At 58.2% G+C, this 26,954-nt stretch overlaps 3 protein-coding genes and 2 pseudogenes across 3 annotated transcripts, besides 14 other annotated features; all 5 read left to right on the top strand.

Moving 5' to 3' along the window:
* Positions 1 to 17,564: part of a sequence feature (areas not merged during assembly with more than two copies in the genome that could not be assigned to a particular haplotype) that runs on past the window's edge.
* Positions 1,328 to 11,761, top strand: Tc00.1047053509631.60 (dispersed gene family protein 1 (DGF-1), putative; the record flags this gene model as incomplete). The annotated part of the gene is made up of 1 exon (XM_812407.1): positions 1,328 to 11,761. One exon carries the CDS (start codon positions 1,328 to 1,330, stop codon positions 11,759 to 11,761), a length of 10,434 nt encoding a protein of 3,477 aa, XP_817500.1.
* Positions 6,242 to 6,292: a microsatellite.
* Positions 14,721 to 14,743: a microsatellite.
* On the top strand, positions 14,899 to 17,964 carry Tc00.1047053509631.45 (annotated as a pseudogene).
* Positions 17,565 to 17,921: a sequence feature (haploid, Esmeraldo-like haplotype).
* Positions 17,922 to 19,430: a sequence feature (areas not merged during assembly with more than two copies in the genome that could not be assigned to a particular haplotype).
* On the top strand, positions 18,838 to 19,332 carry Tc00.1047053509631.30 (annotated as a pseudogene).
* Positions 19,431 to 19,979: a sequence feature (haploid, Esmeraldo-like haplotype).
* Positions 19,587 to 19,668: a sequence feature (A-rich).
* Positions 19,851 to 21,113, top strand: Tc00.1047053509631.20 (mucin-associated surface protein (MASP), putative; the record flags this gene model as incomplete). Its single annotated transcript, XM_812406.1, has 1 exon — positions 19,851 to 21,113. One exon carries the CDS (start codon positions 19,851 to 19,853, stop codon positions 21,111 to 21,113), a length of 1,263 nt encoding a protein of 420 aa, XP_817499.1.
* Positions 19,980 to 20,073: a sequence feature (heterozygous, non-Esmeraldo-like haplotype).
* Positions 20,074 to 20,985: a sequence feature (areas merged during assembly that could not be assigned to a particular haplotype. This can correspond to areas where the two haplotypes were merged or to regions with more than two copies in the genome that were merged during assembly.).
* Positions 20,986 to 21,454: a sequence feature (heterozygous, non-Esmeraldo-like haplotype).
* Positions 21,455 to 22,724: a sequence feature (areas not merged during assembly with more than two copies in the genome that could not be assigned to a particular haplotype).
* Positions 22,392 to 25,627: a mobile genetic element.
* Positions 22,725 to 23,636: a sequence feature (heterozygous, Esmeraldo-like haplotype).
* Positions 23,637 to 26,954: a sequence feature (areas not merged during assembly with more than two copies in the genome that could not be assigned to a particular haplotype).
* On the top strand, positions 25,917 to 26,954 carry Tc00.1047053509631.11 (uncharacterized protein; the record flags this gene model as incomplete). The annotated part of the gene is made up of 1 exon (XM_812413.1): positions 25,917 to 26,954. A coding segment is annotated over one exon (1,038 nt), but the record flags the coding sequence as incomplete, so codon positions are not given.

The raw sequence follows: 26,954 nt of genomic DNA, 5'->3' as shown, positions 1-26,954 counted from the left end.
TGTCCTTCTCGATGCTCTTGGCATTACATACTGAGAGCATAAATTTGAGCGAGTGTGGGATGAAAGGTTTATGCCGTTTTGTGCGTGCTACTCAGTCTTCGTCTTTGCAGGCTGTCGTCACGCTGCGTTGTGGTGCGGTGCTGTTTGATGAGGGAAGGGTGCGATGCCACGGCTGCCGCGCACCACGACCATTTATTGCCTCTGCACCGTCATTGTTGTTTTTCAGTTTGTGTGAATTTTTTTGCGCTCTCATAATATTTTATTTTGCTTCACGATGAATTTGTTGTAGAAGCTTTGGTTTTGGTGCCTGCTTCACGGTGTTTCGCCGTGCGTGTCTCATCTTTTGCCGTTGCTCCCTCGTTGTGTTGGTGGGGGAGGAGACGAGCGACGGCGTCGGTGGAGTTGCGCCCCAGTGGGAGAGGGAAGGCACCGACCGCTGCTGACGGCGACGGTCTTTGCTGCAGGCGATCTGACGGGATGACGTCACCGGTGTCACAGTTAACCGAGATGGATGAGGGCCGCGCTGCGTCTCCCACCCCTCTCATCATCCCCTCTGTCCACTGCGGTCACACGCCACACGCACCGCAGAGCAGCGGCGCGACCACCATCCGGATGTCTGTGAGCCAATCGGAATGTGCAATCGACATGGACCCTTTTCCCCGTGTTTGAGTGTCGCCGTGCTTCTTTGTTTCCTTTGTTGTGTATGCCGTGCGCGCATGTTGCCGCTGCCTGCTGTGCAATGCCGACTCGCGTGAACGAGAAACGACGCCTTGACTGCTGGCGACCGGCGAGCTCTCCACTCCACTTACGCACCACCAACACCAACAACTTTCGGACGCGCTTGATGGCTGGCGGTCGTAACGCTGCCACGTGGTCTGCCTCGGCTTTTGTGTCGTGCACGGCATCGGGACCGCCCTGTGATGCAGCCATTCGGTAACAGAAGCGGTGCCAGTGGTCATGTGGCTTTTTGCTGGGATTCCGCCACTCGGCGCGGTGGCTTTGAGGGGTTGTGTGGGCGTTGGGGAGGGCAATGGTGTCACTGACTTGATTGCGTCTGCGCTGCTTTGTGTCGGCGGTTGTACTGTGACGGGGATTGTGTATGACCGTATGCCTCTGCGTGCCACTGTGTTTGGTTACTGTTTTTGCTGCCTTTTATTCCTTTTCTGAGCGTGCAGTTAGAGATACTTTTGCTTGACCAGCACAACTATCGCTTCAAGGTGTTAGGGATTAATTGCAGTATTAGTATTAGTAGTATTGGGATAACGATCTGGCGGAATCGTGTCGCTGGATTCGCCATCTGTAGGAAGGAATTTTGAAAGCTGGAATTATGGTCGACGGGGCGAGTGCGACACACCACGAGAGCCCTGTTGGTAATTGTTTGGGTTGGTGGATGCGGTCTGCGGTGGATGTGTGTCCGCGCGGCCGACACCGTGTGCGGCGCAGGGCCATTGCGACTGTGAGTGTGGCGCTGCTCATTGCGTTGGTGCTGGCTGCTGCTGCGCACGCGGTGGTGGTGCGACTGCGGGGCGGCACGGTGGACAGAGCCATCACGGTTGGCCGTGCCGTGGACACGGTGCTGATGGACGGCGTGTCCATCACGAACGGTGTGGCTGTTGTGTTCGACGTTGCGGCGATGCTCCCCGGCCCGCTGCGGATTGAACTGAGGGACTGCGTGTGCGACGGCGGTGCGCAGATCTACGTGCGGGGCTACAGCGGCGAGCCGGCGACTGACCGGAGCCTGGAGGTGAGCGTGAGCGGGCTGTCCGGGAGCTACTGCTCGCTCGTGTTTGTGCACAACCTGCCGGCACGCACGAAAGTAACGGTCCGTGACTCGACGATTGTGACGGCGGGCCCGATGCACTACTCCCAGCTGAGCGGGCTGACGGACGCGGTGGCGTCGCCGCTTGTGCTGCACGCGACGTCGCTGTTGCAGACGCAGCTGCGTGTGAGCAACACCGTGCTGAGGTCTTTGCATGCGGGCGGGTCGGCGGTGTATGTTGGCGGCGGTGTGGACCTGTTGTCGAGCGCGGTGGTGCTTGACGGCGTGTTGCTGGAGGCGTCGGGCGGTCCGACCGCGTCCGCGATGCATGTGGCGTCCTCGTCGCGTCTCAGTCTGCGGATCCACTCGGTGTTCTCCGTGACGAACGTGTCGGTTGTGAGCAGCGGCTGCGACATTGTGCTTGGCGAGCGCCTCGCGGTGTCCGACTCGGTGCTGCGCTTCGTGGGCGTCGAGGGGTCTGTTGCGTCGTCGCTGGTGCGCCGCGACGGTGGGACGGTCGGTGACGGCGGGTGGCTGGACCTGCGCGACGTGTGGGCGGTGGGTGAGGCGTCGTCGGTGGCTTCGCTGTCGGGTGTGACGCTGGGCGGCGGCACCGTGTCGATTGCGCGCTGCGCTGCCACCGGCGCGACGCTTGTCTCCGGGCTGGCGATCACGAGCGGCGTCGTGTCGGTGCAATGCAACCGTGCCGGCGGCCGGGTGCTGCAGAGCGGCGGCGAATACCGCTTGGCCGGCCTGCTCTCCGTGAGCGTGGTGCCGTGCGACGGCTGTGCGGTTGCGCTGGCGTGCTTTGATGCGCTGACGGCGTCGTTCTCGGAATGCGTCTGCAGCTGCCGTGCCGGCGGCGTGGGCGAGTCGTGCCTGCCGTTCGACGTGCCGCCTGCGAGGTCCGGCGGCGGTGGTGGCGGCGGTGCACAGGGCTGCGTGAGTGGCGTGACGCTGACGGAGTCCGTGACGGTTGGCGGTGGGCGTGCGACGGCGTGCTTCGACTCGGTGGTGTTCAGCGGGACGATCACTGTGACGGTGGACCTGTGCTTGATGGACGCGTTCGCTGACGCTCTGAACGTGACTTTGCGCCACTGCGTGCTTGTGGGCGGCGCGCAGCTGCGGATTGGCGGCCTCAGCGAGAGCACGGCGCGCCTGATGCCCCACGCCCTCGTCAACATGACGAATGTGACGTCGTTGGAGGGCACGATCGTGCTGCATGGCGCGATGCCGCTGCACTCGAGTGTGCTGCTGGCGAACTCAACGCTGCGCGCGACGGTTGGCGGGTCGCAGTACGTGCTGACGACCCCTGGCCATGCGAGATCCCGATATGGCCCCGCGCTTGTCCTGGACGGCGTCCGGCTTCTGTCGACGCGGTTTGTCATGACGCGGTCTACGCTGTTGTGTGGCGGGGGTTCGTGCGCTGCAATCTTTGTGGAGCGCGGCCTTGACGTGAACCTGTCCAGTGTCTTCTACATGGACAACTGCATTGTTAGTTCGCAGATGCACGTGATGTACGCCCTTGCGTCGGACCTGCGTGTTGGCGGCGGCTCCGTGTTCTCCATACAGAACAGCTCGTGGAGTGCACCGAGCACCGAATACGGCAAAGGCGCGTATGTGTTCAGGCATGTTGCGGTGGACGGCGGCAGCGTGCTGCAGATCGTGTCCAGCGAGTTTCGTCTCGGCTTCGCCATGCTCATGGCAACCACGTTCACTGTGACCGGCGGCAGCTGGCTGTTGCACCGCGACAACGAGTTCTGCACTGCCTACGTTGTGTACGTGGCTGCCTACTACGGCATTGCGTTCCGCGATCAGAGTGTGTGGTCGATACTTCACAACAGCTTCACGTACGGCTCGTACTCGTCAACAATTGTAAGTATGACAAGCAAGTGGTCACCACCATCCGACGCGCGCCCGATCATCTACGGCGTGTGCAACGAGGCAATGGGCTCACCTGTGACGAATTACGGAGTCGAACTCAATATTGGAGCACCCGTGATGGTGCTGGACTGTGGCGTTTGCACGGTGGACGCCGTGTGCTTTGCTGCGAGGACGAGCAGCATCAGCGGCTGTGAGTGCGTGTGTGCTGCCGGCGGCTACGGTGACACGTGTCTGCCAGCTGCGGTTCCGGACGGCCTTGGGCCGCTTCCGCTCCCCGATGCGAAGGACACGGCGGTCCGCTGCGTGCACGGCGGCAGCATCAGCTCCGTGGACGATCCTGATCCCGGTGTGCGTGGTCTGTGCTTCGTCAACGTGACCTTCACCGCCGCGATTGTGCTGGACCTGTCGTATTTTGACGCGCCACAGCATACACTCAACATCACGCTGCTGCAGTGCGTCCTCATGGGCCTGTCGATCAAGGGGAGTGGTGCACGCGTGCACGTGAACGTGACATCTTCGATGCTGGATTCTGGTGCATTGGAGTTCAGGGGTGATTTTGGCGCGAGCTCCCAGATACTGGTGGTGGGCAGTAAGCTTGTGTCGACGTCGGGCCACGCCATTTTATTTGTGAAGTTTACTCTCGGTGCGAACTCGACGCTGCTGCTACTTGACAACTACATCGAGGGGAGTAGGTACGCGGTCTATTTCATCAATGCTGTTGTTGTTGATGGTGGCGGGATTATTGTGAAGGGAAATACGTTGAGGGCAACGGAGGTCGATGAGGGTGTGGAATCATCTGTTTGTGTTACTTCTGTTGATGTGAACAACGGCGGCTACTTTGACATAGAGAACAACACGATGAGCTCGGTCAATGGCGTTATTCTTTTTGGGGATACCACCGTGAGGTCCGCGGGGCTGCTGAGGGTGGCGGACTGCACCTTCGCTGGTGGGACGGAAATTTTTGATTCCGCGCTGGTTTATGTGTCTGGCTCGGTGACACTCGAGGGAGGTGCGCAGTGGCGTGTGGAGGGCAACAGCGTGAGTGCAGCCTCAGTGTTGAGTATGCCACGTTCCCAGCAAAAACTTCAGCTGTCGGGCAGCGGCACCACTGTGGCGCTTGCATACAACCGTCAGGTGGAAGGAAGCGCAGCCTTTGTCAATATTTTTAAATTGAACACTATTGTTGAGTCACCCGCGCGCTTTGTCGTTGGGTGCAACCTGCAGGGCGATGAGGAGGTGTCGTACGACGGCGCGTTTCCGGTGGAAGTGGTGCTTTTCAGGTGTGGCACATGCAACGAGGACGTGGCGTGCTACATGCCCGGGACGGAGTCGGTGGACCGCAGCTCGTGCTCGTGCAGCTGCAAGGACGGATGGCATGGCGCGTCGTGTCTTCCCTTCGACGTGCCCAACACGGTTGTGCCGCCCGTAGCGGAGAGAGCCGTCGACGGCGACACGAGCTGCGTGGTGAACCAGACGCTGACGAGCCTCACGCTGAAGATGTGGAAGACGCACCACTGCTACGTGGGTGTGACGTTCAGCGGCGTGGGTGCCGTGCTGACGTTCTTTCTCAACAGTATGCCGCTGCATCTCCCCATCAACATCACGCTCAATGTGTGCACATTCCGTGAGGGTGCCGCGCTGCAATTTTTTGGGGGTGCTGGGGCGGCCGAGTCGGCCGGCGTCCTGATCCGCGTGAGCCAGACGGTGATGCGGTCCTCCGTTGTTGCTTTTATACATGCCCTCCCGCAGCATTGCGACATCGCCGTCACGGAGGTTGACGCGGTGCAGACCTTCGAGGTTGAATTACCGGATACTGTGAACAAAATATGGTGCGTATTGCTGCTGGACGACGTCGTGTTGAGTGCGTCGTCGCTGTTGGTCAGCAACGTCAATGCGCATGCAACGAAGCGTGATGCGCTTGGTTTGTACTCGACTGGGACGCTGAAGCTGGTGGGTGGCAGCTCGCTTCACGCGCGGCACTGCAGCTTTGAGGGATACACACACGTGTTCTACGTGTACAGGCTCAGTGTGAGTGACCACTCTGTTTTTGCTTTGCTCAATAATACGATGTTCTCCGGGGTAAGTCTGCTGTATCAGCGCCAAGGATTTAGCGTGTCGGATCACAGCGTGGTGCGTGTGGTGGGGAACAGCGGCTCCGTGCGCTACGCCATCTATAACGATGGATTGTGGACTGTTCAGCAGTCAAGCTGGTTGGATTGGCGCGACAACGACGTGGAAGCGGGTGCGATGTTCTACGACACTGAGTTCGCATTTGTGAGCATTGACGGCAGCAGTGTGGTGACGCTGACGGGCTGCAGGATGGGCTCGACTGGGTTGTCGGTGTCCTTGCTGAAGCGGGTTGACGCCGGCTACCGGTTCGTTGCTGGGTGTCTGACGGTCGCGGGACGGGAATTGACGACGGCGGCTGAACTGGAGCTGAGCGGCATCAACAACGTGACGACGGTTGCCGCGTGCGGGGAGTGCACGAAGGACGGCGACTGCTTTGCCCCGCTGACGACGGCGGTCATTGGCTGCAGGTGCCAGTGCGCTGCTGGAGGGCACGGCGATGTGTGTGTCCCGGCGCCTGTGCCTGCTGGTCCACCGCCACCGCCGCCGCCGCCAGTGCCGCCCACACCGCCACCACCGCCGATTGGTGAGTGCATCAGCGACATGGTGTACCCCGAGGTGGCGCAGACTGTGGGCAGCGGGCTGTCGTGGCTGTGCTACCGCAACGTGACGTTCAGCGGGGGCGGCATGAGCCTGACGGTGCTGATAGGGGCGATGACGGGCGACGTGGTGAATGTCACGTTCGATGGATGCACGTGGAGGGACGGCGCCGTGCTGTTGCTGTTGGGCAACGCGTACGCCGCTGTGGGGTCGCTGAGCATCGTCGTCGCCGGCAACACATTTAGTGACGCGCTGCTCAGCCCGGAGGGTGGGTTTCCACCGTGCACGAACATCACGATCAGCGGGAACCGCTTCACGGTCACGAGGCTGATCCCTCTGTTGGGTTTGGACCTTAGGAGGCCGTCGTGTGTTGCGATGAATGAGTTGGTGATCAGCAACGACTCCGCGGTGGTGCTGAGCGGCAATGTGTTTCAGAGTGTGACGGCATCGTCAAGCGCCATTTACGTTGTCGGATCTGTGCTGAGGGTGTCGTGGCAATCCGTGTTTGCGGTGGTGGGCAACACGTTTCATATGGATGGCGGTGACGGTACGCTGATATATCTTGAAGGGTCTAGCCAATCTTCATCGCTGAGCGTAATTAACAACTCTGCCGTGGTGATCCGAGGCAATCTTGTGGCGAGGCCGGTGAGGTACTTTTTATTACTAACTTTGGCATTACGTGTGGAGTCTTTTTCAGCGGTTGTTTTTCAGGACAACGACATACAGAGAAGCTCGGTTGCGTTCTTCCCAGGCTTTTCTTCCTACATCTACTACAACTCCTGGCTGCAGCTGAGCGGCAACCTCTGCCGCGTGTCCCCATCGGCGGCTTTCCTCTTTTTGAACCCCACGGTGAATCTCCGCGACTCCACGGTGTCTGTGTCCGGCAACCAATTCATTTCCAGCACGGTCACGCCGACAGTTTTGCGGATATCCACGGGGTCCCGCGATCTCACAAACGGAGCGATTGTGGCTGCGTGCAACACTGTGAACGGCGGGGAGGGGGCGACGTACGTTATTCCGTCCGTGTACAACGCCACCATCCTGACCTGCAGCGATCCATGCACCCTCGCGACGTCGTGCTTCCCTGCGTACACGACGACGGCCTCGAGTGATGACTGCGCCTGCACGTGCGTGGAGTGCGGCCACGGCGATGCGTGCCTGCCCGTTGCTCTTCCCGAGCCGCCGAGCACCGACGGAGCCGACTTGTGCTTGCGAGACGTGAGTGTGGGTGTGGAGGTGAACGCCGGTTTCGGGACGTCGGTGGTGTGCTACGTTGGTGTGACCTTTGCGGCGGACGTCGTGGTGGACGTGGAGTCGATGACAGGAGTCGTGCGCAAAGTGACGCTGGCGAACTGCACGTTTGTGGGCGGAGCGAGCCTGTACGTTATTGGGTGGCGGCCCGACTCGCCTGCTGGCGAGCGCGCCGATGTGTTGATCAGCGGGCTTGAGTCGCGTTCTGGCGGCGGCGTGGTGGTGGCGAACCGATACCCGCCGGGCTCGCGCGTCACTGTGGTGGACTCGGTGCTGATTGCGGAGACGCGTGTTGCGTATCGCGGCGCCTACGACCTTGGCGACGCCTCCGCGTGCCTCGTGGTGCACAACGTGAATCTGACTGGGAGCGTGTTGACCATTGCGCGCACGCAGGTGGCGGCTGTGTTCCGCGACGCTGTTGGTGTGTTGGTGTTTGGCGGCGTGGCGTTGTCGTCGCGCGGTGCGCTGTACTTGAACGGGCTGGCGGTGCAGACGGCGCTGGGGCTGTGCGTGTCGGTAGAGGGCGGTGTTGCGGCCAGCGGCGGCTCCGTGGTGGCGTTTGTTGACAGCGACTTCCTGCTGTGCAAGCACGCGGTGTCTGTGCGTGGGGCTGTGAGCGTGTCGGGCTCCGCTGTGGCGCTTGTGCGGAGCGAATTCTTGTCGACGGAGGACTACGCGGTGGCGTTTTATTCGACGGTGAGCCTGGCCGACTGGTCGATGCTGCTTGTGAAGGGCAACGTGCACGACGGCGTCTTGAGGGAGATGCTCTACGCCGCTGGCGCCGTGACCGCTGCTGGGAGCACGCTGAGCTTTGTGCGGAACCGTGTGCTGCTGCCACGGATGCTGTCGGTGAGCCTGTCGCTCTCGGCTGGGGCGCATTTGAGGGTGGCGTGCAACGACGCTGGTGGAATTGTCCTGTCGACGGCAGAGGAGTACGCAGCGGCTGGTTTTGGCGACGCTGGGAGCATCGACGTTGCTGGGTGCGACGCCTGCGACAGGGACACGCACTGCTACGCGCCCGGGACGGCGTCTGCGAGCATGAGGAAAGATGTGTGCGTGTGCGCGTGCGGCAGCGGCGGGTACGGCGAGGCGTGCGTGCCTGTGGGTGCTCCCGCGCTGCCGCCCGCTGTGGGCACCGCGTCGAGCGTGTTCGTCCGTGAGGGCGTGACGGTGCAGTCAGTGTTCGTTGTGCCTGCCGGTGCGAGCGAGGTGATGCTGCGCCACGTTGTGCTGGACGGCGTGAGTCCTGTGCTTTACGTGCCGTGGATGGCGCGGGACGGCGTGCGGATCGTTGTGCAGAACGTGTCGCTGCTGAACGGCGCCGTGCTGTACGTGATGGGCGGTGGAGCGTTGCGCGGTGCGGCGGCGGCGGGGAGCGACGAGGGCGGGCCGGTGGAGCTGTCGGTGTGCGATGTGGAGGCGCTGAACGGTGCGCTTGTGCTGACCGGCACGTTTCCCGCGGGGTCCGTGCTGACGGTGACCGACTCCCTGCTGGTTTCCGCGAGGTCGACACCGCTTGTGTATCTTCCCAGCTCGCAGTCCTCGCCGTACGCACCGGTGCTGGTGCTGTCGGGCCTGCGGCTCGTGCGGTCCGTGCTGGTTGTGTCTGGCGTGGCCCTCGTGACCGTGTTGACTGGTGGGCGGACGGTGGTGGTGGACGGCGCCGTGCTGGAGCTTGTCGGTGGCGGTGTCGCGGTGGACGCGGCTGTGCTCGGTGGCGAATATGCGTTGTACGCGAGTGCGCGCGTGGTGGCGTCTGCAGGCGCTGTGCTGCGCGTGTCGGGGAGCCAGGTGTACGCCGCGCATGGATTGGTGTTTGACAGCGGGGTGGAGGCCAACGCGTCCGCCGTCGCAGTGAATGACAACGCCGGTGCGCTGACCGATGGCGCGCTGCTGGTGCTGCGGGGGTCGGCGTCCTTTGCGTCCGGGTCGTGGCTGTCGGTGCGCGGCAACAGCATCAGCGGCAGGCTCTTTTCGGTGCCGTCGTACCAGCGCAGTGCGGAGCTCGTGCAGAGCACGCTGACGTTTCACAAGAACGCTGGCAGTGGGCCCGTCGTGATGGACGGCACCGTTGCGCTTGGGGGCGACGGCCGAAGGTTCGTTGTGGGGTGCCTGACGCTGAACGGGCAGTCACTGCAGCCGATGGACTACAGGTCCGCCGGCATCATCGGGGAATTCCGCCCCGTGGCGTGTGGCGTGTGCGACGCCGACGTGAGCTGCTTTGCTGCTGCGACGAGGGCGATGTCGGTGTCGTGCCGCTGCCGCTGCGCTGAGGGCGGGTACGGGCGCGACTGCCTGCCGGTGTACCTGCCGCACGTGGACGGGTGCAACCGCACGTCCATCCTGCCGCTGCTGAGACACACGGCGACGCTGACGGAGACGCGCAGCCTGACGCCAACGTGGACGCCGAGCCCAAGCGCGACGCACTACAGTCCGACGCAGTACGGGCCGACGGAGACCCTGCAGGTGACGGAGACGGTGGCGCTGCCGCCCACGCGGACCCCGACGGCGTCGGTGAGCAGCACGCCGTGGTGGAGCGACGTGGCGTGCCCGACGCTTGCCGTGACGACGACGACGGCTGGAGGAGGCCTGACGCAGAACGACATCCGCGGCGGTGGGAGCGCCGTCCCGACGCTGCTGATGGTGGCGCTGCCGCCGCCGTTTCGGTGGGCACGCGACCCGCAGCTCGGCACGCACCTGAGCTTCGTGCCGGTGTCGACGGCGCAGCCGAGCGGGTTTGGCGGTCCGTGGGGAGCGATGCTGAGCAACGCGACGTGGGTGCGCAACGCGACGAATCCGTCCACCGTCCTGGAGCTGGCTGTGCCTGTGCACCGCGGTTACTTCATTGCTGCCGACGAGACGCTAGTCATTCGCTGCGACGCTGTGGCGGTGTCCGGCGGCTGCAAGGGCGTGCTGCTTGGGTCCTTCACGATCAGGTCGAACACGCTGCCCGCCGCTGCCAGCGCCCTCTCGGCGATCACCGGCGTCGTTGCGGGTGCGGCGGCTGTTGCCGTGGTGGTGACCGGCGGGCTGGGCTCCATCCTGGAGATGCAGGCACTCGGCGTGTTTGCGAGGATGTCATGCGCCTCGGCGCAGGAGCGTGCGAGCACCGTTGCGCTGCCGTACTTCCTGTCGGTGTTCGCTGCCCGTGGCCCGCTGTGGATGGTGGTGGGCAACGCGCTGCTCGCCGCTGTGTTCGGGTGCGTGCACTGCGGTGTGACGCTCGCCTTCCAGCGGTGGCGCGGCGTGGACGCGGCGAGTGCGTGGGCGGCGATGCGCTTCCCGAGCCTGACGTACGTTGTGGCATACGCGATGCACCTCGGCATCTTTTTCGGCTCCGTGGTTGCACTGGCGATGCCCGACGCCCGCGTGCAGCACCGCGTGGTTGGTGTCGTTGGCGTGCTGTACGGTGCAGCGTTCCCTGCTGGCGTGTGCTACTTGATTGCCCGCCAAGTGGGCGCGAGCTTCACGAAGTACTGGCAGTTTTCGAGGAAGCCGCTGCACGAGCGCCTGCTGTACCCCGTCGGGTATTGGTATCCCGCGGCGCAGCAGCGGATGTACGGTGGCATGCTGACGAACATGAGGGGCAGCCACGTGTACTGGTGCGTGTTCCAGCTGTCGGTGCTGTGTGTGGTGTGCCTGATTGCGGCTGTGCACCCGCCCGTGGGAGGCTGCGACGTCCAGTACTTCTGCATGGCGGCTATGCTGATTGCGGGTGCGGGCGTGGTTGCCTTCACGAACATGATGCGCTCGGCCTTCCTGACGGTGATGCACACTGCGAGCTTTGTGCTCCTTGCGGCGCTGTGCCTGGTGAGCGCGGCCAACCATCTTGCGCCGAGCGACGGCGGTGCGAGGGCGTACGCGGCTATCGTGCTGCTGCTGACGACTGTGCTGCTTGCGGTCACTGTGTACAGCGTCGTTGTGTGGTACGCGGAGGACCGCCACTGGCAGGAGCTGCGCGAGCCGCGGCGTGGCGGGCTGGAGGCGCTGCTGCGCGATGACGAGGAGAGCGACGAAGAGGCGCGGAAGCCGCACGAAATGACGTCGTCGTTGTACGCCTCAGGCACCACCGTTGCGTCGTCGTACCGACCACCCGCACCGCCGTTGCAGCCCATGGCCGGTGACACCCGCTCAGACGCACAGAGCCTGCTGGACCGTGCATCCAGTGCGAGCCGTATGATCGATTACGCCGCCATGTGACGTACACCACGTGGAACTAGTAAATATGCGGTGCTTGAGGGTCCATGGCTGTGCTGCACACCACATTTAGCCGTCGTTAACAGCACCGATAGTGTTGTTGATCGTTGTTTCTATCGACTTGTTTCTATTTTGAGCGGGTGCTTTCAGGATTTTTCCCGTTTCACGATGACTGTGTGGAAGGGGATTGAGTTGTCGCTCTTGATACTCCTGATTTTGTGTTTTATCGGACTGTAATTTCATTGAGTTGCGTGCGAGGAACTCAGCGCTCATTTTGTGCAATGGAGGAGGGATCCAGCGAACCGCCTATTGGAAGTAATGAATTGCAGGTTTGCATTACCGCGGATTTACATGCAGGAGGCATTACAGCTCTCAGAAGCAAAGCGGCGACGGAGTAGTAGCAGGGCTCCGGGTTTCCAGGAACGTCTTTGAGCGGGATTATGTATTGAGGCGCGACGTATTGCTGTGATTTCGGCTTTTTCTGGTGTGGCGATTGTACAGGGTGATCGATGTCTCTTTAGCGGTGGAACTGACGGACCAAGCCATCCCAGTCAGTTTCCACAATAATCTTCAAGCGCACCGCCGCCATGGCTGGATCCCTCAGGTGTGCACGTGGAACGTGGGAGCGTTGGATGACGCGGCATTGGGATTCGTTGCCCGCTACAACCCGCACTTTTGTGTGTGCAGGAGGTGTGACGGCCACTTCCGGCAACTTGCACATCCCTTCACGGCGCGGCCTTTGGTTTACTTGGCAAACCCCATTCCACAGGCAAGGGATATTGTCGCGGATTGGCCACGCTGGTACGGGGATGCCTACACGAGGAATTTTTCTTTTCCCCAATTTCCCTCCGGCCGTGCGAAATTCATGCACCACAGCAGATACAGAGGGGTGTGGTGTTAGCGTGGAGGGTACGATATTCACCGAGGCTTTCTCCACGGCAGCGTGCGTCTATGCACCTTCTCGTTGAACCGTGGAAGCACGCAAGCACACGTCGACGGTTCTGGATCACCTGGTGACTCACATTGTGGATGTACCATTTTTTCCCGCCCGCAGCACTGAGTAGCGCACACGGATGCAGCTTGTCTTTGGACACTGCGGCGTGTCCAGGAAAGAAGCATGTGATGCATAAGCCAAGGAGGCGTCCGACCTCGCACAATTCACAGACACATGGAGCACCGGCATCGTCGCACTGGACGAACGTATTATTCGTGCCCGACAGCTCAGGGCCGAAACTCGCCGCTCCACTGTGTCAGGCGACTGGGAACCGACGCGCACGGACGCCACCCTCACTCGTGGGGAAGAGGCCGCACTGGCCCACTTCTGCACCGGAGTTTCGCACACAATACGGATGACTGCCACGAGCACTGCAGCCCGCCATCCCACGCACATGCCGTTGGTGCGGCGCGGATGCCGCACAGCATGCACGCAAAGAATTTCGCACGGAAACGCCTCCTCCTCCCGCTGGACTCCACCCCGCCACGATCCGACGCCCGGCAGACTGTTCGGTGTGCGGCAAACACCGCAGCTGCCGCACTGGTGTCGTGACGCACATGGTTGACGCCCATGGCATTACGCGCTCCCAGGCGCTGCGGGAATTCGACTTTCCCGGTGAACCGGAGCCGCCAGAAATCCCACCGGAATTACCGCCCAGCACCTGAGCGAGGACGAGAGCGAGAGACGGCACACCGATCGCAACTCCGCCGCAGACTGCACAGCCCAGACCGAAGCCACTCTCATGCAGTTTCCGCACGGCGTCGTACGAAAAGCAAGCCGAAACCGTAATTCATCTTTGGCAATTCCACAAGCAAGAGTTCCCCTTGACAAATAGGAGGCGTTGCCAGGAATATGACGGTCTGACGGCATCCACACCTTTGGGATGCACGTACTTTGAATTCAGGGCTCAAGCTAGGGCGGGACCACCATCCCGCATACGAGCACACGAACACTTTAGAACAGAGCCACGGTCGGCACCGAAGAAGGAAGCACTTCATAAATGCCCTTGATGCGACAGGCAGGCGGGCAGTGCCGGGGGATTGACCACCCACACACGGCAGAGTCTCTCCGACGACGAGAATGTTACGAATCTAAAAATGGAGACTAAATACCCACGCGCTGCAAGGCTTGAACCTCAGCATGAAGAGCTTCAAACCCACACAGAACCCCCGCCTCTGCACAGGAGGAGCATACCATTGAGAAACAGTGCACCGTGTGCCTAAATTGGCACGCACACATGCGTTGATGAACGTCACGCTGTCGTCGGTTTCACGACGGCAGAGGGGTCAGGCCGCCGAGAAGGCGCACGTTGCCCGGTGACGACAGCCCGATGGGATCACCACCAGTTTAGTTTCGCCGTCCAGCATGCGGGTTTCCGTGCCACAGCAATGCCTGACTGACCCGCTACCGCACGGCACGCCACGGGCATCGACCGGACATTGTGAAAACCGGCCGACCGGAACTGTGCGGAGAGGCAGGTCTGCATTTACTCCGCTGCCCGGCTCTGCAAGCATCCAGAAAAAAGCATGGAGCGGACGTCGGGGAGGTGAGGAAGCCGTGCTTCACGGAAATATTGGTGTGGTTCCACTTTGAAGTGGAAGGTCTCTGCCCCGGCAGTACCTCCGTGCGGTGAGAAGGCACGAGGCCCCTCGCAGATGCGGCAGGCCGTATTTGCTCCTGGCAGGCTGCTCTCCTCTCCCTTTCCTCATTTATAGCGTCCATGTTTGGTTGGTTCTGTGTTTTGTTGTTTTATTGATTCTTGGCAGCAGCGGATTATCGAGCCACCGCGCTATCCCCGGGGCGGGTGCGTAGCGGTGGTGTGTGCTTCACGGCCTCCGCTGCGGCTCCCACTTCGGGTGCCGGGCTCTCTTTTAAATCTCTGATCGTTGGGCGGACGTGCTCTGCGATGGTGGCTGGCGTGTGGGCCTTTGTATTTATTTTAGGAGACACGAGGAATAATAGTAACAGTATATATATATATATATATATATCAACAGCGCTGAATAGATATTCATACCGATATCTACATGCCTATCTATATACATATGCAGCCAATAAAATAGCAATTGAATAAACCAAGAAACCAAGCAATCTGTCAAATTGTAGGGGAGAGAAGGGATATATCCATATCTATACACATGCATCAATGAATAAGAATAAAGTATCGTTTTTATACTCATACCCATATCGATATATCTATACGTTGATCAAAGCTTATTTTCGTATATATATCCCTCATATAATTTTTCCACCGTTCTGTCTTATTTGTGGCATTTTGCTTCCGTTATGTTACGTATTCTTTTCCCGTGAGTTCGTTCTTACTCTTTTAGAGCGCATAGGCATTCCGTCCCACGGACAAGGTTTCATACGCACTGAAGCACCCCATCGGACAAAAAGTCGCAAGGGGTTTGCGAAGCCCATCCCAATTGAATGATGATTGCTATCTTCTTTGATCTCCTGAGGAGCTGCGACGTGTGATTGCGTTGCCCCCGACACCCAACACAATGACAACTTTCAACGAGCAGTTTTCAGGCAAATTGAGTATTTTTCTTGAGGTGAAGTCCACACCCGTATTTTGGGAATGAGTGCACGGTGTACCTGTAGGGGATGCTGAGGGTGGCGTCAGCGAGGCATGGGACAACATGTACTCCGGAACAGGTGTATGGCGTTGGCCAGAGGAGGCATTGTGCTAACGGCATCATTGATTGATAGCCAGTGATTTTGGGGCTGGGAGCTTCTTTACTTTAAGGAATGGAACGGCGCTGGCTGACCAGGTGCCACTCGCCATCTGATCTGTCCTGGATGGGGCTTAAGAGACGATGCGGGCGCATGCAGGGGGAGATAAGGAAGTAGGACATTGTGTGGACATGCACGTGGACGTGTCAGAGGGTCACAATATCCCTCAACAAGTGTGGAGCCCCCGACTTGATGATTCGATTCTCCTGATAAAACTGCCTGGGGTGGAGGTGAGTGCGTTGACTTCCTTTTCACCTAATTTTCCTTCAGCTGACAGGCTGCGCGGCTGACGTGGAGGGACATCATGCGCACCTTTTTCCGGCGGGTACGATGCCGTTTCCCACACTTGAGGGCGATTTCCCTGATGATGCGCTCTGCCATCCTCACTTGCTTTATGTGACGACACTTCGCAACGCGGGGTTGGTGCTGAGCGACGAAGGCTTTCCGTCTCGGTTGGAACCAAAACGGCGAGCCCATGAAGAGACATGCTGCTCGCGACTGGTTGATGCTTGGCCTGTGAGGAGTCTGTTTGCCACCGTGGAGCATCTCTCATCCGCCTGATTGCAGAGCCCTCTACGCATTGCACATGTCTTGTGCTCCTGAGTAATGCCGATAGGGCGGATCGCATGATGGTTTTTTATTGCTGGAAGGCACTGTGAGGAGGAAAAATATTATTTATTATTTCTTCTTCCTGGACGAGACGAATCCGTTCTTTGATTGAAGTACGAGTGCCTTTTCGCAGTTCTTTTTGGCCGTTGGTGGCTTTGGTGTTTATTCCAATCAATGGCTCTCACTGGCGGCTTCAAGGTCTAATATCGACTGGTGCCGTCGTTCTTGGGCCCACGTTGCTTGGCCCAACAATTATTTGTTCAACTGGAAAACAAATTTCCCTGTGGGCGTGGATCATGTTTCGCGGAATATGGCCACAACGGCTGCTGAGTGGGCTGGTGGTTGTTGCGTCCTGTATGACAATGTTCTTGCGGATTTCACTCTGTTGCGTGTAAATGATGTTACATCTGTGCCTCGTCGTGTGGCAGAGGCCTGAACCAACGGAGGATAGAGTGTTGTGATGAATTAGGGCACAGAGAACCCTCGTGTTGCTCATCGTTATGCTCGTTTTCACTGCGGTCCTCGACGTGGGGAAAATTTTATTTTGTGCGGTATGGAGAGCACTCATCCGGCGGCATATTGCCGTGTGGTTGTCTCTGGTTCAAAGGACCCTGTGGAATACTTTGTGAGGGCGAAGTGCGATGGCAGGACTGTCGTGCCGGCACAGACGGAGACGAGAACGGGGTGGTTGATGTGCCCTGCAACATTGCGCTCCCAATTGCGTCATTGGATGCGTGCACAGCAGGTGGCTCTCCGGTGTTTGTTTGCTTCACGGCCAACCCGCTGGCTTTTTCTGAAGGGCATTCAAGAGCATTCGTTCTCTGAGGGTGTTTCTGCTGGGTGGTCCGCACACTGCAGTGTTCGCTCCATTCGGCCTTTTCTTTGGTGAGAGGATGGTCTGTTGCACTTCTTGGACCCCTGTGGTGAGGGAGGGTCATGGGGCAACATGCCCACCGCTTCGGTGTTGGCGCACCACGTACTTGTGGCCGCGTTACGCAGGAGGCAAAATCATCTTTTGCAGGATGAAAGCAACGTGTTCTTGTCCTTTGCCAGCAATGCACGGCCTTCTTGTTATGTTGTTCGGGTGTTTCTGCAGGACAACGAGTTTGCAGATGGTTACGAGGGATGTGCGGCTGCAGGGTTTGAGTGCCGGTTTTTTCTTTTTTTTTTTGACGGGCGGTGTTGAGGAATTACAGGCGCTTGCAGATGTCATCGCCGGTGTGAGGGCAGGTGTTTCAGACACCCGAAGCGCGGCTGTTGGGAAGACGAGTTTCACTCTTGCAGCTGAGGCAGGCATCAAAGGGGCAAATGTGCGGGCCCACCACCCTACTTTCTGTACTGTTTTGCCGCGACGACTGGACCTGATTGCCAGCCACATTGAGCCGTCGCCATGTGGCCGCAACGTTGTCTCGAAGGGGTCGAGAGGCCGCAGGGCATGGCAGTTGCATTCATTTTTGGAAGTGTCAGGGGGGAAGAAATGCGAGCCTTTCGGCATCTAGCATCTCGCTGCCTTTTGATGCCATATTCGGTGAGTCCGTGGGTGCTGTCTGGTGCTCCTGCCTTTTACTGGATGATTGGAACTGCTGAGATGTGGAGGGTATTTGCTGCGCCTTCTTTCGGTACCTTTGTTGCACGCCGTGTTCGAGACGGTTTTCGATTGCCGCATTGCATGGGGTGCTGCAAGGCGGTAGTTTATGCCACGCGATTGTGTTGTGGGTGCCATGCGGTGGAAATATTTGACGTCATTGAGGTGCCTTTGGAGGGTCAGACGGTTGAAACACACGCAACCATCTTTTCAATTTTCTTTTCCGGGCAAAATATATACAGACAGTTTGGTGTGGCCACACGGCAGCCAGGCGATTTTTAAATTTGTGTGGAACAGTAATGGACGATTTCTTTTTCATTTGTAATTATTTTGTGTGATGGGGTTTATATAAGACGAAGGGGAACGTTTTCTTTTTGTTTTAAATAAATCGTGTGTGGGTTGCCACTGCCTGGGCTGCAGTGCAGTCATGAGTTTGAGCGGTCTTCTTCTATTTGTTTCCGTTATGCGTCTCTGCTGTACATTTTTGTTGTGCGTCTCTCCACATACTCTGCTCCCTCTTTTCTACTTCTTTGCTTTGTGTTTCTGCAGGCACACAACCACACACACACAAGATGCACATTGCAGTGGATTTGAATGCTCCTTTTGTAGTGCATGCTGGCAGTTGCGTGTGGCGGCTGTTGTCTTCTTCCGTGGCTATGAGGCGAAGGGAGGAGAGGGAGTGCGCAGCCCGAGTGTCTTTTCCTGCGGGTGTGATGCACCGCGTGTGGCTGCGTTGAGTTGGGCTCCGTGTCCCATTGAGGGCGGGATGGCTGGAAATTTTGGTGCCGCGTCATGGATGGATGAGGGTCCACTGGCGCGTGTGGCTGGTGTGGTGGGTGCTCGCTCCGTGTGCGTTGTGTGGTGGCCGCGGGTTTTTGACATTTCTCTGGGGCTGTAGCGATGAGCTGGGGGAGATGGTGGTGGATGTGTTGTCCTCCTGCATGGTGGGTGGCTGCTGGCGTTGTGTGCCTTCGTTGCGTGGATGCCGTCTTGTGGTGTGTGAACTGTGCGGCTGGGCCTGCTGCCCTCTCCTCATGTTGTCTGCTCTCTCTCGCTGTATTCGCTGCACTCCGTCCCTCTCCCTCCTGTTCCATTCCTTTTCCTTCTGACTCACGGATCAGCTCACTGACTCCAGTGACTCCACCACGGGTGACGATGACTGCGATGGTGACGATGGTGACGGTGCGGCTCCGTGTGGTGTGCACCGTGTTGGTCCTTGCGCTCTTGTGCTGCTGCTGCACGTCCGTGTGCGTGACGGTCGCTGGTGGAGGTAATGACTCCCACACAATCGCCAGTACTCCAGAGGGATCACGTGGGACCACTACGCCAGGGTCAAGAAGCTTGGGAAGCGGTGCGGAACAGTCACAATGTGCGTCCGGTGTGGAAGGGCCTCAAGGTTGAGCGGCCGGCGAAGGAAACAAAACCACTGAGAATGCAGAGACTAAACATTTTGGTACGGCAAAGGAAAAAAATGTGGCTGACGTTAAGGTACAGGCAAAAACGACGACGACTACAGATGCACCAACCACGACGACCACCCACGCACCGTCACGTCTTCGCGAAATCGACGGCAGCCTCAGCAGCTCTGCGTGGGTGTGTGTCCCGCTGCTGCTCGCCGTATCCGCGCTGGCGTGCACCGCTGTGGGCTGAAAGGGAGCGTGGGTTGTGCGTGGCTAAGTGTTGCCACGGGGACACGTGTACGTCTACTGTGGTCCGATGTATAAAGTAAGAGTAATTATGTTGATTGCTTTTTTTGCTTCTTCTGCCCCGCTGTGTGCTCCGCGTTGCTTCCCACATCCACCACGTTGAACGCATCTCACACACATTCATATGCATGACACGCACACAACTGTTTACAATGATGCACTGTAGAGGATGGGCGCATGTGCACTGTGCCAATTGAATTCAGTTTTTTTATTATTATTATTTTTATTTTATTGGTGCCTGTTTAATTTTGCTTTGTTTATTTTTTTATTTTTTATTTTTTATTCAAATTATAGCCTGACGTTGATCGTTTCTTGCGTCTTCATTGGCTCAATATTTTTCATGAATTGCGTGCTGCTTCTGCTAGTGTTTTTTACTGTGCTATATCTCTCCTTTTTTTGCTTTCAGTCTGCGTTGACGGGGAGTTAGTTTGTGCTGAAGGCTGCACGCAAGTGACAGGAGTGATGGCGATGATGATGACTGGCCGTGTGCTGCTGGTGTGTGGCCTCTGCGTGCTGTGGTGCGGTGCCGGCGGTGTTTATGCGAGGGGTACTCTCAACAACGCAGTTGGTGGCTGCATGGCGTCAGGAGGGTTTGGAGGGAAAATGTCTTATTTGTCGAGCGGATGTGATAAAACCGAAGTCGGGCTGGCAATGCGTTCTATTTTGCTCATCACTACTGCAGAAGCTTCGGATGACGAAGACGTTTCTAATACCGTCGACACTGATTCCCAGTCAAGTCAAATTTTAAATGAGGGCACTGCTGGTGGCGGTGGTTCTGGTGGAAGTGGAGGTATTGTTAACAATTTCGGTGGCGACAGGGAAGATGTTCGTGGTCATTCGGATTCTCTTTCCCCTGATGATTTGTCCTCATCCCCCATTCTCAACGATGTTGTTGATTCAAATACTCTCAGCGGTACTTTATCTGCTAAGAGCAGGAAATCCCCGGAAAAGGATCCGAAGTCAGAAGAAATATCTGCAGGACACTTGTCGCCCGAATTGAAGGCACTGGAACAGACACTACCCAAGGCACAGGAACAGTCCTCTCATACAATAGAAAAGGCAGTAAATCAAGTTGTTCGTGGTGCACCTGGAGAAGGTGTAAAGCAGCGTGAAATGGGAACCACAGGTCCTTCCAGCAACCAACCTGCACCACCACCACCGCAGCCACAAATAATAACATCACCAGAAGTGACACAAACGCCGGCCGATCCACCAGAGAAGGGAGGTCTACCAGCACCAACGGAATCACGGAATAAGAAGGATCAACCGCTAGAAAACTTGCCGTTACCAACTAAAACGGAGCCCGAAGCACTGGAAACATCTTTAGGGGATAAAGTGCCAGAACGAAAACGTCATGAAAAAGCCCCAGCGGATTTAATGAAGAATGCAGTTACCGACAACCCAGGAAAAACAACAGCAACACCCATCTCTACAACTGACAGTGGAGATGCCCACGAAAAGGAGGGCAAGGATGATGACACCGATGAACGGCCTGCCTCCAAAGAACACAACATCAGTCCCGAAACTGGTAATACCAACGATGCTCTTACAGCCAGTGAGACAGAACCACAAAGAGCAGAAACAACAGCCACCACCGTCGCCAAAAAAAATGATACGACACCTGGTGATAGTGACGGCAGCACCGCGGTCTCCCACACCACCTCCCCTCTTTTGCTTCTTCTTCTTGTTCCGTGTGCGGTTGCTGCTGCGGTGGTGGCCGCGTGAGAGTGAGTGAGAGAGCGCCATGCACCGCCCGCACACACACTCGTCTTTCACCCACTCTCTGTGTTTCCCCTTGCATGGACTCTCGCCCTCACCTCATCCCACGAAGCACACACATAATGTGCCCATTGTATATATTGCATGCACACCCATGCAGGCCCGTTGGTGCTCTCTTTTGCACGACACGCACCGCTGCCGTCCTGCCTGGCTGCATGGGCGGAGCACCGTAACTGTTTCTGTTTTGTTTTTATTGCATTGAGTGGGCGACCTCTCTCTCTCTCTCTCCCTGTGTGTGTGTTTTGCTTTACGAGAGCAATGAGAGTGTGTGCGCTGGTCGTCCCACGCTTCGGCTTTTTGTTTTGTTTTTCATTGTTTTGTGGTTGAGAGCACCCGTTCAATCCTTTTCTTTGATTGGCGGCATGCTTTGACTGTGGAAACTTTAATCTTCTTTTGATATTTCCATATCGTTTTTTTTGTTTTGAAGTGTCAGCCTTTTTTATCCTTGTCAGGCCACTAAGTTTTTCCTTCGACATACGCCATGCCTCAGTTGGTCCACGTTAACCCGTGGCTTGCAGTGTTTCTGGTGCTGTTTGTTATGGTGCCTGTGATGCGATTTTCCAGCGGAAGCGTTGCTGTCACCCTGACGCATCCCTGCTTTTTTCTTTTGGATGTGGTGCGTACCGACGGCGCGTGGACGACTCCGGTTGTAGTGAAGGTCGTGCGTCTCACAGCGCAGGATGCGTCGCGGTGTACGGCGTTGTTTTGAATAACCGATGGGTGCTTGTCCGCATCAAGACTTCAACAAGGACCCGTGTGAAAGCAGGAGGCACTGCGACTTTTCCTGGGCCCCCAGCAGTGAGGTCCGCCACTTGTCGCTGTGCTAGAGCTCTGGTTGCATATAGGAACTCCGCAACGGTGCGTTGCTGCGAGCACGACGGAGACCAATACGACTCCACCCCTCGAGAAGGTACCACGCCATGCCCGGTGCGGGGAGGTGAAGCGGTCTGCCTGCAGACTGTCGGACAAAACTGCACGACCGTTTCGCTGCGGTCATTCCGTTGATATTACCCGTTGCGGTGGCGTCCACAAGAATTCCGGCCCCGAGGTGGATGGCTACATCACTATTTGGCAGCGTAACATTGCAGGCCTCTCGTCCGTAAAAAATATTGCGTTTGCTGTGCGATTGGAGCTGCCCCAACCTGACATTGTTCTTCTCCAGGCAACAAATAATCGAAGTGCCACAGCGGCAAGACTATATGGCTGTAATAGCTTTCTTGAGGCCGCACTGGGTGCGGTGGTGGCGTTGCCACTCTGGTGCGCCACTCTCTGCCGTGCGAGCGCCTGACGCTCCCTGGCAAAGACCTCCTGGAGACCATTGCTGTCCGTGTATTTCCACCGGGCTGTCCCAGCATTTGCGTGGTGAACCTCTACAACCCTCCCACAACAATTGGTCAATAATCCGCATTTATCAATATCGTTTGTCGCTTGGCCCCGCAGCGATTATCGCGGGTAAACTGAATTTGCATCATGGACTCTGGGACAGTCACAAACACCACCAACGACTGGAGGAGGGGACTTTGCCGCTATTTTGCTTGATATGAATTTTGAGCCGGCAAATGACCCGACGTAGGCAACACGGATCACACATCGTAATGTCTCGTCCCCTGACGTGACTGCGTATCGCGTGCTACGCATCACCCACTGGAAATCCACCCCCTACATGGATTCGGACCACCGCTTGATATCTTACTTGGTGGGGATGGATGACGGCATCCCGCGACTAGCCAACACGCTGCCTCAACGGAAGAAAGCCGCATTCGCCCTGCGCAAAGCGTATTGGCCTGCTTTGACCTCGTTGTGTGAAACACTCCTTGCCATCGCACCCACATGGTTGGACATCCGCAGAGGCATCGTGCGAGCAGCTGAGCGCCATACCCCGTGCGGCAGCCGTGACAGCCCCAAAACGATGTGGACACACGGAATGGTGCAAGCCGAGGTCGTCGCAGAAGCAGCATGCAAAGCACACACAGCCTCACCCGGAGGCAGCCTGCCCGAGCTGAAGCTCTCCGCAAATGGGAGGACCGCAATCATACCCTTCGCCGTGTTTTCTCCATGCTGCCAGAGGTCCGTGCGAAAAATCTTGGTGCCCTCTCGAGCCCAAGCCTGTGATGCTCCGAGGCATGGCAGCGCCACGTCCCCGCCCTCTGAGATCGGCTGTGCTGTGCTGTTGGGACCGCGTCTGTGCTCTGTCTCTGCAGCGGGCAACCCGCTCGTCCGTCACACTGTCCGCGTCTCACGTGCTGCGGTCCCCACTGTTTTCTGCACACCTTGTGCTTGCGTGCCCCCTGGTGACCGGGATATGGATTGGTCCTTCATGCCGTATGCGCTTGAATTGGCCACCTACGACGCTTTGCGTGGCGTGGCCCCGTCGGCGTATTGAATGTGTTTCTGCGCCATCTTACACCCGCTGCCTGCTGCTCGCACAGAACGATGATCAATACCTCTCTGACGGCAGCCTGCGAGGCTCCTGGGAAATGGGGACACCACTTCCATCCGCAGAAACGGGAGGGACACATGCCGCTCGGAGAGAGTCGTCGGCCACTCACGCTGCTCTGTGTCCTGCTAGGTGTGAGCGAAGGACTGATCCACCGCCGCCTGTCAGCACTGCTGGCACACCGCCGATGTCAGCCTGTATCCACGCCACGACGCGCGGCCTCGGAGTTGGTGACGCCTGTGAGTGACGAAGCGGCACGAGGGCTGAGCGGGTGCATCGCTGTGGGGTGCGAGCGTCGCAGGGGCATCGTTCCGCGCTGCTCCGTTGCCGTTGCCGCTCTCTCGCCGTCCCGATTGGCACCTCGACTGCGTTCGACACCGTTGACGATGGGCGATTGCTGGCTGTGCTCGGCGGGCTCCCACGTCTCTGCCGTCGCGCCCAACGCTGGTAGCGCAATCACCTGCGAGGCGGCTGCGTTGGGGTGAGTGATCGCGAGCAATATTCCCGACAGCAGCTCACCTCAGCCGTGGCAGCTCAATGCAGCGTTGTGCGGCCCCAGCTCCTACTCCACCGCCACGTGGATTGTCTGCTGCGCCGCCTGGACAGCATTCACTTTGCGTCGGCGTTCATTCACGCTGACGACCGCACGCTTGTTTTTTTGGGTGCGGACATCCGTGTCCGTGCTGCGGCAATGCCAAATGCCGTGTTCCTTGTGGCCACATGGGCTGCCGAGCACAGCCCGATAATCAGCGCGGACAGGAGCGGGGCCGCTCTGTTCTGCACCGCCTCACACCGACAGTCTGACGAGGACACGGCCGACTATCGTCTGGGCGGTGGGAGGCCACGCGTCAAATCCCACCCGGTGCGTCTGCTCGGCGATGCGACTGATCGACACCTCAATTTTGGTTTGCACGTCATCGCCGCTGCACAGCAGTTCGTGCCCCTTTGCTGTCGACCGTGGCTGGGCGCAGGAGCTGGGGCGCCGCAGCAGCACCATGCGGTCCTTTCTCGTTGGGTGCGTTCACAGTGCGTTGCACCACGGTGTCGAGACAACTGCTCCGTGTCCGGCCTCCAATTACCTCCACAGCCTGGAAGTGCGGCACCGCGACAGCTGCACGGCATCGCTCGGCCCACGCGCATCAAAGAAGGATACTTTTGTCCACCTGGCAGCCAATCTAGCACCGCTGCGGAGGATTGTTGGGTTCCTCGAACCCACACAGCACGAACGCCTCACACTTCTTTGGTATATTGAGGAAGAGCGTGGCGCAGTATGCTCGGAAACCATTCCTTAGTCGATACCTGGGAGGGCAGTGACGACCATTCTACTGCTGGGAGATGCCGTACTTGACGGAATGCGACGCGTCTGTAGGCACCTTGGGATCTTCCCGCACCGCATCCGCGCCCCTCATGCTGAGCACCGGATTTTCATCTGCGACACTGTGAGCTGCGACGGGGTGGGCGTCCTCCAGCCACGGCACGCCCAAGAGACCCCGGACAGTGTCAGACGATCGGTCCTTGAACCGGCCTGCACCTCTGGGACTGTATGACGCAGGCCGCTGGACGGACGGCTCGTCGTCTCTCGCTGAGCATGCCTCTGGATCCGCTGCACTGCCACTCGACTCTCCGGACAGCCGGTCTGCCTGTGGGGCACCACCGCACAGCTGCTGGCAGCCTTGCATGCTCCTGCCGAGCGGAGCGTCCTGCCACCGAGCATTGCCTCAGACACTTCCCAGTTTCCCGCCTGGCAGCAGCATCCCAATCGCCCACACGAGTTCCTGCCGCCACAGACTCCCTCTCGGCGATGGAATCACTCCGCCTTGGCCCGCTGGAGGTGCACGACGACGTCATCGAAAAGATTTGTACCGTACCGCTTTCACTGGTGGATCGAGGTCGTACAGCTGGCTTCACATTTTCCCCATGACACTGCTGAGTCTCACGCAACGTGACAGCGGACGCGGACACCGTCATGGGACGATCCCTCCCGCAAAACCGCGCCGATGCCTAGCACGTGGACATCCTCACTCCAGTCGGACCAACGTACTAGAAGGATGCCCAGAGGGCACAGGAAGGCGCGCACACCGCGTGACAGTCGCTTGTCGGTCAGGCGAGGACTGTAATCCTGTTTCCGATCCGGACATTGTGCCCCGAATGACAGCTGTGCCCACCGGCAGGATACGACCCACACCCACTCTTCGACCGTCTGCAAAGCCCTGCAGACCACAAGCAGCTCTGTGTCGATCGTGCCACCCATCTCTCACCAACGACACCGACCGTTGCATCGCCTATAGTGGTCGAAATTTCTGTTTCCAATTATGAATGGTGGGAGTCAGAGACACTCTCTGTCACTATCTGTTTGCGTGTTCACACACTGGACACCAAACAACCCTGAACTATCCGCTGCTTGGAGGAATTTCGCGAGCTCTTGTCCACACGGGTGCTGCACTCGGCTGATCGTTTTCGAGCGGCCGCTGCATCACACGTTGTGGTCCAAATTTCTGTTTCCAATTATGAATGGTGGGGGTCAGAGACGCTCTCTGTCACTATCTGTTTGCGTGTTCACACACTGGACACCAAACAACCCCGAATTATCCGCTGCTTGGAGGAATTTCGCGAGCTCTTGCCCACACGGGTGCTGCACTCGGCTGATCGTTTTCGAGCGGCCGCTGCATCACAGGTTGTGGTCCAAATTTTTGTTTCCAATTGTGAATGGTGGGAGTCAGAGACACTCTCTGTCAATATCTGTTTGCGTGTTCACACACTGGACACCAAACAACCCTGAATTATCCGCTGCTTGGAGGAATTTCGCGAGCTCTTGCCCACACGGGTGCTGCACTCGGCTGATCGTTTTCGAGCGGCCGCTGCATCACACGTTGTGGTCCAAATTTTTGTTTCCGATTGTGAATGGTGGGAGTCAGAGACACTCTCTGTCAATATCTGTTTGCGTGTTCACAGACTGGACACCAAACAACCCTGAACTATCCGCTGCTTGGAGGAATTTCGCGAGCTCTTGCCCACACGGGTGCTGCACTCGGCTGATCGTTTTCGAGCGGCCGCTGCATCACAGGTTGTGGTCCAAATTTTTGTTTCCGACTGTGAATGGTGGGAGTCAGAGGCACTCTCTGTCAATATCTGTTTGCGTGTTCACACACTGGACACCAAACAACCCTGAACTATCCGCTGCTTGGAGGAATTTCGCGAGCTCTTGCCCACACGGGTGCTGCACTCGGCTGATCGTTTTCGAGCGGCTGCTGCATCACACGTTGTGGTCCCAAATTTTTGTTTCCGACTGTGAATGGTGGGAGTCAGAGGCACTCTCTGTCAATATCTGTTTGCGTGTTCAAACACTGGAC

This window comes from Trypanosoma cruzi, genomic scaffold (genome assembly GCF_000209065.1).
Source record: "Trypanosoma cruzi strain CL Brener 1047053516315 genomic scaffold, whole genome shotgun sequence".
In the NCBI taxonomy this organism is placed as follows: Eukaryota; Euglenozoa; class Kinetoplastea; order Trypanosomatida; family Trypanosomatidae; genus Trypanosoma; species Trypanosoma cruzi.
Note: the sequence above shows the minus strand (reverse complement) of the source record. Positions and strands in the feature narration are given on the sequence as shown.